This window comes from Leptidea sinapis, chromosome 34 (genome assembly GCF_905404315.1).
Source record: "Leptidea sinapis chromosome 34, ilLepSina1.1, whole genome shotgun sequence".
NCBI lineage: Eukaryota > Metazoa > Arthropoda > Insecta > Lepidoptera > Pieridae > Leptidea > Leptidea sinapis.
In genome coordinates, this window is record NC_066298.1 from 7,191,206 (window position 1) to 7,200,869 (window position 9,664).

Consider the following 9,664-nt stretch of genomic DNA (forward strand, 5'->3'; position numbering starts at 1 on the left):
CAGGCATTATCTATAAATAAATTTAAATGTTTTATAAAAAATGCCTCTGTCGTAAATCCTATTACGCCACAGCTGAATATCTAAATGATCGGACAGCCTGGGACTAGATTGTGATTATTTTATAGCGATAGAAATGACTGTACAATATTGTATAATTTTATTGAAAAGAGCGCAAAAAAAGAATCCTGGGAGAGTTTCTTGCGCCGTTTCTTCTCTCTCAGAGCGCCATTTGTTTCCGAAGCGGTAGTAGTATCTAGTATATTAGAAATGACATAAAAAAGAATTCTAAAGGAATCAATTTTGAGAAAATAAGTGCCTTTTATGCCTTGGTGTGTGAAGTTTGCTAGTCTGAGTCTAGACATTCAAGTGAATATAGGTTGTTATAAACATCAACGCATTTTATTTATTTATTTTTTGGAGGGGTGGAAAATACCTATACACGTATTGAAGACCCCGAAACTGGGCCCATATGGCAGGTTTGAGTGTAAATACCCCATACCGACTAAAAACCTCCTCTGTGCTCTAGCTCTAGCACAGCGAAGCCGGGCGGGGGCATTGGAGGCCGAATGGAATTTAATAATGTCATATTCCAGCAACCAAATTAGCTCCACAATATATTGATGGTTTGTAATACAAAACTTGTCCTCTTAATAAATGTAGCTAAAGATTATAAAATAATAAGTTGAATGTATACATCGGAGTATTAATAATTATTACAATTTTATTTATATACGTAAACTTACTACTTATACGTATTTGTTTCTTTTTTAAAAATCAAGTGCACAAAAGCGTCAAAATTTACAGCGTATTAGTAGATTGTTAACCAAGGGTCGAAAGAATCAATTCCCGAGGTATTTAGACTTAGTTATCGGCTAAGGCGAATTGGGGGATATTTTTATAGTTTCAGTTAATTTGGTTGAAATTTTGGTTTTATTTTGGACTGAATCCTCAATGTAGCCTTCGGTGACTGTGCTGGATTTCCAGCCTCCAGTTTTCTTTACATAAAATTCTTCACAGCTGACAGCAGTTCTATTTTTAAAGTTCATTCCGCCCCTTGGGTGGGAAGTAATTTGTATGAGTTTTTCCCTCTCTACGGAGGGAAGCAGCATTTTCCACCCAATAATCAGATCAAAACAATATTACTTTCCGAGTATGAGAAATGAAAAATATTATTCTAAACTGTTGATAGCATAATAAAATAAATTTCCAAGTAGATACCAAACCAAATTTTAACTATCAATATACATAATTAGCTAAAAAAAATTAGTAGTGAGGTGCATAAAGTCTATGTCATGGGGTCTCTATAACTGTTTATGCTCAATATATTTTTTTTATAAAAGGCATTTATTTTCTCAAAATTGATTCCGGCGGTGCAAGAAACTCTCCTAGCATTCTTTTGTTGTGCTCTTTTTATTTAAAATATAGAATATTGTACTGTCATTGTTATTTCTATAAACTAATGATAATCTAGTCCCAGGCTGTTCGATCACTGAGATTTTTAACTGTGGAGTAATAGGATTTACGACAGAGCCATTTTTTAATAAAACCTTTAAATTTATACAAAAATAATGCCTGGACAGTAGCTGGTAGTTTATTATTAAAGTATATACATTCGCCCTTAAAGCTATAAGATTTTTGTGAACGTAAATATTTTTTTCATAAATATATCTACTGACAATCATAATATTTATTTCTTTAAATGTTTCTTTGAGTGACTTGTCTATAAACAAGCTGATCTATAGCACGCACAGTTCTCTTTTGCAAAGCAAACACTATATCAATGTCAGCAGCATGACCTCACAGCAAAATTCATAATAATATTGTAATAACCCCTTGCCATTAAATTATTTTAATGTTCGTCACGAGGGGATTTTTTATAGAACCTATCACTTTCCAATAAATGATTATGAATCATACGGAAGTTTTGTGTTTGTATTTAGTGTTAAATTTTTGAAGCTCACACTTATTATTATTGAAAAAATGTTCTTTTGGGTAGATTATTAGTACCCACTTCAAAATTGGATTCCAGCAAACTTTCATTTATGTTATAAAATATATATAATATTCTCGTAACATAACGAGAATAGAATCGAAACGACCATATGTCAAAAAGTTTTTCGTAATTCTCGGAACACAAATTCAGTTCTTTTGTGATAAAGTTCGTGCCGATTTAGGGAAATCATAATTTATGATGCATACTCTCGTAACATGATTGAACGTTGTAGTATATTCTTCAATATTATCGGCTCTTAGACACACGCGTCCACTCACTCTCGTCGCTCACAGCGGACTCCTGTATCACGACCACACGTGCGCTAGAGATGACATAATGCTTCCTTCTCTTTCACTCACATACATTACAACGAGTACATTGACTTAGACAACTAACTTTCAGCTGACCTTGATTTATGGTCATCATGAAATCAGATACACTACATCCCTTCCTTATTTTATTAATTTTTGTCTAAGGAAATAATTTACAAATTCTTATTTGATCAATTTATTAACACCCTAGCTTCTGATTACATGATCGCAAAATCAACTACAATTTTATTAATATATATCAGTATACATAAAACTATTTATGATCTTCAATTTAATCCTGATCATCCTCAACCTCCTCTCCTGAACTTCCCCCAACTGCCATTTCTAAATTCTGTTCATCGACTTCTTTGTTCACGGATTTCCACTCTCCCTCCACTTTTTTCAAATGCAATATGTTGCGTCTTAACTGCTGTCCTGTTTCATCGTTCTGTACTTCTACGTCTCCCCCGTTTTTGGACTTCACCGTATGCGTAGCTGTATCAAAATTTAGACTAAGTTTATTGGATTTATTGGCATTTTTTACATACACCTTATCTCCCACATGTATATCAACATCACGTGCTCTTCGTCTTTTATCTGCATATTCTCTCCCTTTTTCTTTTTGTTCTTTGTCTTTATCTCGTACATCCATGTCTCCAAAACTTTGTTCTGCAATATCTATCATCGGAATCTTGTCTCTAAATTTCCTTTGAAAAAATAGCTCTGCCGGGGTTTTCCCAGTCACACTATGTGGCGTGCTATTGTACATTGTCAAATACTCCGTCAATGCTTCTTTCCAGCATTTTCTCTCTACTTGACATATTTTGAGACGTTTAATGATATCCCTGTTCTGTCGCTCCACCTCTCCATTCTGTTGCGGCCAATAAGGTATTGAATTGAATAGTTTTATATCATTTTCATAGCAGAAATCCTTGAATTCTGTACTAACAAATTGTTTGCCGTTATCGGAAGTTATGGAAACTGGATGTCCTAAACGGCTAAAAATCTCTTTAAGTAAGCAAATCATTTTCTTACTGCTTATGTCTCGACATACTTTGATTTCCTTGTATCTCGAATAGTAATCAATTACAACCAGAAGGTAATCACCACTCGGTAACGGACCTAAAAGGTCTATGGCGATATCAACCCAGGATTGGGTGGGTAATTCTCTCCTCTTGAGTGGGTGTGGTGGATTTGGTGCCGATACCAGTGTGCATCCTTTACAGGACCGTACTAAATTTTCCACATCCTTGTCGTAGTTAGGCCACCAAACTTTCGTTCTAAGTCTCAACTTCATCGCCACCATTCCAGGATGGCCCTCGTGAGCAGCATCTAAAACGAGTCGTCGTAATTGTGTCGGTATCACTATTTTAGTACCTCTCAACAATATGTCACCAAAGAAACACAGTTCGTTCTCAAATAGCTTATAATTCTTTACAGAGTCATCCCATTTTTTATTAAATACGCCCTGTTTCACTTTTTGTATTCCAGCGTCAGTCTTCGAATGTTCTTCAATATCTTTTAGCGATACGGCTATTGGTCTAGCATGCTCAATAATATTCTGGACGTAGTCTCTGTATTGAGTCTTATCATGAGTAAAAGCACATAATCTAGACAAGGGGTCAGCTATATTATTTTTTCCAGGACGATAAATGACATTATATCTATAGGATTGAAGTCTCAGTATCCAACGCTCAATCCGCGCACAAGGTTTGGATTTCGGACCGAATATAACCTCAAGAGGTTTATGGTCAGTGATTAAGTGGAATTCCTTGCCGTACAGAAACATGTGGAAGTGCTCCACAGCCCACACCAATGCCAAAGCCTCCTTTTCAGTTTGGCAATACCGACGTTCACAATCACTGAGAGTTTTGTTTCCAAACCCAATAATGCGTGGACCACTTTTATTTGTCTGAACTAGGATTGCTCCAAGCCCGACCGGGCTAGCATCTGCAAATACCATCGTTTTATCGTCCACATTGTAGTACCCCAAATTTGGTATGTCACTCAATGCGGCCTTCAAAGCACAAAAGGCCGTTTGTTGACTTTTCCCCCAAGAATCCCTAATATCAGCATTTCTGGCTGATTTTTGACGAAGCAATAGTTTCAACGGTTCTGTAAGAGTAGCCATATTAGGAATCCATTTCCCAATGTAGTTAATAAGCCCTAAAAAGCTTTGTACTTCCGAAATGTTAACAGGAGTCCTAAAATCTTTTATAGCCGATACATATTTGTCAAGTGGTCGGATTCCTTGATCTGACAACTCATGTCCTAGAAATTGAACTTTGGTTGTTCCGTAGATACATTTATCTTCTCTTAGCATTATGTGATTCGCCCTTATTGTTTCTATTACTTTTTGCAGCCGTTTTTCATGTTCTGCCTTATCCTTTCCATATACCAAGATGTCATCAATAAAGTTGACAACCCCTTCGCATTCAATTAAGACCCTTTCGAGATTCTTCTGAAACATTTCCGGCGCACAGGTTATGCCAAACATCAACCTCTTAAAACGATATAATCCTTTTCCAGATATGAATGTTGTTATATGTCTTGAGCCGGATACAAGCTCCAATTGATGAAAGGCATCCTTTATATCTAATTTGCTGAACATTTTAGCATTTTGGATTTTCGGTAGTAGCTGTTCCATGGTTGGTAGTGGGTGATTTTCTCGCTTGATTGCCAAATTTGCACGCCTCATATCAATACAGAGACGAACATCCCCATCAGCTTTCAAAATCGGCACTACCGGCGATATCCATTCAGACGGTCCTTCTACTTTTTCTATTATATCTTTTTGAAGTAGTTCATCGATTTTTGAATTGATTTTTTCTTCAAGTGGAATCGGTATTCGTCTATAAGGTTGTGCGACTGGTTTAACATCAGTATTAATTGGTATTTGTATTTGAACATTTTTGAATTTAGGGAAAGGTGTCGTCTCGACTTGATTTATGTCTAATCCGAGTTTTAATACGCCTAACGCTATTGCAGTTGCCTTACCTAATAAATTACGTGTCCCTTTACATATTACGTAAAAGTTGGTGTTTTGTGTTTTTGATCCCACGTGGATATCTGCATTAAAAGATGTTAATAACTTGAGAGGAACTTCACTTCCATAAGCAACAAATGTTTTTTTGGACTTTTTACTTCTTTTCCTGTCTACAAAATTTTTTCTTTAATTTCAAACCATGTCTTGTCTGTTATTAAATTATATTGACATCCTGAATCAATAAGCATCTCTACTTGAGTTCCACCTACTAAGCAGGTGATTGTATCATTAGGGAGAACATTAAAAACATAATCAATTTTGTTTTCTATCGCGTTCGCTTGGTCTGTATTTTTAACTCTTTGGCTCGACTTCTTTGATCTTTTCGCGTCTACGTTCATTTCCGCTTTGGTATCTTTATTGCTTCGTTTTAAGCCTGTTCCTCTACACTGAGATTGATAATGCCCCACCTTTTTACATTTAATACATATTTTCCCTTTTGCTGGGCACTTCGCATCGAAAGCCAGATGATTCCAGCTACCACATCGGAAACACGTCTTTTTTCTATTATTTATGAATGTCTTTTCCGTCGCTTGTGTATCGATTTTATGAATAGTTTGGTCTTTTCCTTTCTGGCTGAAATCACCTAATTGACGCTCTACCACCTCTAGAGTATTTGCTTCGTTTATTACTTCACTTAAGGTAATTTTCTCGCCTGCCCGGAGCACTTTCTTCCTGAGTTCTTCCGATGAACACTTTTCAATTATCTGGTCAATCAAACTGTCATCGATATCCGTAAATTGACATTTCAAAGCTTGTTGTCTTAGTCGAACTAAATATTTTTCAAATTTCTCGTTTTCATCTTGTTTTATTTGTCTGAATAGGTGTCTCTCATACCGTTTATTTTGTCTAGGTGCAAAATATTCATCTAACTTCTTTATTGCTACTTCAAACACATCTATGTCACCATCATCTATCGCCTGAACGTAACCACCCGGTAAATTAAACAGTATTTCTTGAAGTTCTTGCCCTCCCCAATGCAACAAACTTGCGCGTTTTTTTGAACTAGTATTAATATCAGCCGTTTCCAAGTAAATATATAAACTTCTTTTCCAACGTTCCCATCTAGCTCCAACAGATCCTGCTTCACCATCGCATTCAAATTTTTCCAAAGTAAGGCTCGACATCGTATTTTAATCTGTGGACAGTTAAATAAATAAAGAATGTCATATTTTGGTCATCAAATGAGCATCATGCTTTTAATAACCTGACACATTCATTATTTATTCCTTGCATTATTCAACTAACGCTATAGTTTTAATTTAAACTAACAATATCTAATGAGTTGTCTTTGAACTTCAGTAAACGGCGTTACCCATATACAAACTTCGGGTTACGCGCGTAACCCGAATACAACACTACATAGTACCTTTCACACACATGATACACCTACGTCGCATCACATGTATTACAGGCATCACCTGAACTAAATTATATAACGAAGTCCTTACAGGCATCACCTGTTTGCGGACTACCAGGCATCATCTGGTAAAACACGTATGTCACATCACATCATGTTTTGACAGGCATCACCTGTACTGAATTATGTTACGAAGTCCTTACAGGCATCACCTGTTTCCGGACTACCAGGCATCATCTGGTAAAACACGTATGTCACCTCACATCATGTTTTGACAGGCATCACCTGTACTGAATTATGTTACGAAGTCCTTACAGGCATCACCTGTTTCCGGACTACCAGGCATCATCTGGTAAAACACGTATGTCACCTCACATCATGTTTTGACAGGCATCACCTGTACTGAATTATGTTACGAAGTCCTTACAGGCATCACCTGTTTCCGGACTACCAGGCATCATCTGGTAAAACACGTATGTCACCTCACATCATGTTTTGACAGGCATCACCTGTACTGAATTATGTTACGAAGTCCTTACAGGCATCACCTGTTTCCGGACTACCAGGCATCATCTGGTAAAACACGTATGTCACCTCACATCATGTTTTGACAGGCATCACCTGTACTGAATTATGTTACGAAGTCCTTACAGGCATCACCTGTTTCCGGACTACCAGGCATCATCTGGTAAAACATGTATGTCACCTCACATCATGTTTTGACAGGCATCACCTGTACTGAATTATGTTACGAAGTCCTTACAGGCATCACCTGCGTGCGGTTCACGCTACGTACCCTACGTAAGTAATAACCCTGAAGTAATATCTAATTGAATCTACACATTTCTATTAAAACTAGATCCAAAATGAAACTATGAAAATTTTGTAAAGGGCTGTTAAAATCTTAATTCCTAGTTATTGAACTGAAATATTTCCATTCGAATAGTAGGTATGATTTTCAGAAAACTACAATTTAATTCTCAGGTGTTGTACGGTGGTAATGAAAGTGAAGTGAAAGTTACCACCCCGTATCGAAGTAAGCCAGAGAAATTTACCTTAGCTATATTTAAGACGTTATCTTTTATTTAATTAACAAAAGGTAATTCTTCTAAATATTGACGGTAGCATAAAATTATAAAAGAAAATTTCATTTGAATTCAAACCATTGTGGTTTACACAATTACACAAACTAATATAATAATTAGACACGGTTCTTACCGTTCACTTACCGTAGTCTTCTACGTGCAATTCAAAACAATTACGTTAATCGACAAAAGTGAACTGTAACCCACAGACCAACAAATAAAAAAGAACAAATTTCGAAATCCTCGAAAATTATAACCTACAGTATCAACAAAACAATTATCATGTGGTTGTCTCGCATCATAGATAACTATTTAACTACTAAACGAATAAGATATTTGCTTTTCCGTATTTGTACTTAAAATTTAATTAGTATTTATTCTTTCTTTTTCTTATTTTTTTAAAATTATAATAACTCACAGTAGTCCTGCAGTTTGTCCTCGTCGCCAAAATGTAGTATATTCTTCAATATTATCGGCTCTTAGACACACGCGTCCACTCACTCTCGTCGCTCACAGCGGACTCCTGTATCACGACCACACGTGCGCTAGAGATGACATAATGCTTCCTTCTCTTTCACTCACATACATTACAACGAGTACATTGACTTAGACAACTAACTTTCAGCTGACCTTGATTTATGGTCATCATGAAATCAGATACACTACAAACGTAAATTGTTGGGAGATGAGTATTCTGCAAAATATTGATGTTTGGTTGAGTTGACAATATATAACATCATTTAATATAGCATAAATAACCCTTTTAATCGTAGCACAAATATTTTAGATTTGGTAGAACAGTGTTGGTAACTTCGAGCGAGCTTGTCGTTCAAATGACGTTGACTCGCAACTCCGATTCAGTTAACGTTCTAGGGAAGTGATAGGAGAATACGAATCTAAAGCGAAACTTGGATAGGATCGAAACTTAAAGTCAAAGTATTTGAAATTACGTGAATAGAACCCCAGGTCAACTGGAAACAGGAAAAAAATAGTGGTATTGGACTTCCTTAGGGTAGCATGTCATGCCCGTGGCGAATGGATGTCACTAATATTTGCTTACTCATCTGGAAAGAGTCGTGAGTATATGTAGCCCTACTAGGTATGTCCCAGGTATGATACGTGGGATAACCTTAACACGTTCCCTGTCCGTTAAACCACATATGGCTCTGGAAACCATATGTGTGTCAATGAACATACTCGTTCAATAAATATGTTCATTTTAGAAAAAGTTATAAATTATTTCTGAACTATTTCTGATTATGTTTGTTGCGAAGAAAAAACAAACAATTATAAATTTAAAACTAATTTTGAATCAATTTTATAATGATATTTCAGGCAAGTATACTAGACTACATCTAGTGTTTTAAAATTATTTATTATATCTATTGCAACGTCCATACCATTACAAAGATATTTTGCAAAAAGTCTGTTGAACTTCCAGGTTCATTTTGAATTTTTGCTTAGGACTGTGAACGTTCTAGTAAGGCAGGAAGTGCTTTTGTTCATACTAGTATTATGTAAATATATAAGGTATTGTTATCTTATATTCCTATACATATTCACAACATCCAAGGAACAAAGCCAGCCAGATAACACCTGCAGTCAGGTCAATTAGCCTGCAGAAACTTGTCAACATGTTGGTATTTGGTTACCTGGGCCATTACTATTAACATAAATGACTTTCATAAATGTATATCTTTATTAAAACTAAAACAAATCTTATCATTATATTTACAATACATTACATTGATTGAAACTATCGTTACGTGGAATTGTCCCAAGTATACTGGCAGCGTTTCCATGTCAGAAAAAAAATTATAATTTGATAATTCACTTCAAAAATGATACCACAGATTGGGAATGGAATGACCG

At 35.8% G+C, this 9,664-nt stretch overlaps 1 protein-coding gene across 1 annotated transcript; it reads right to left on the reverse strand.

Annotated features, from left to right (window-relative positions):
* Positions 1 to 5,460: 5,460 nt before the first annotated feature.
* LOC126974842 (uncharacterized) lies at positions 5,461 to 8,080 on the reverse strand. Its single transcript, XM_050822511.1, has 3 exons — positions 7,414 to 8,080; positions 6,881 to 7,301; positions 5,461 to 6,807 (listed from the first exon to the last, which is right to left on the reverse strand). The coding sequence occupies exon 3, from the start codon at positions 6,472 to 6,474 to the stop codon at positions 5,461 to 5,463; it is 1,014 nt and encodes a 337-aa protein (XP_050678468.1). The 5' UTR covers positions 6,475 to 6,807; positions 6,881 to 7,301; positions 7,414 to 8,080.
* Positions 8,081 to 9,664: the final 1,584 nt, after the last annotated feature.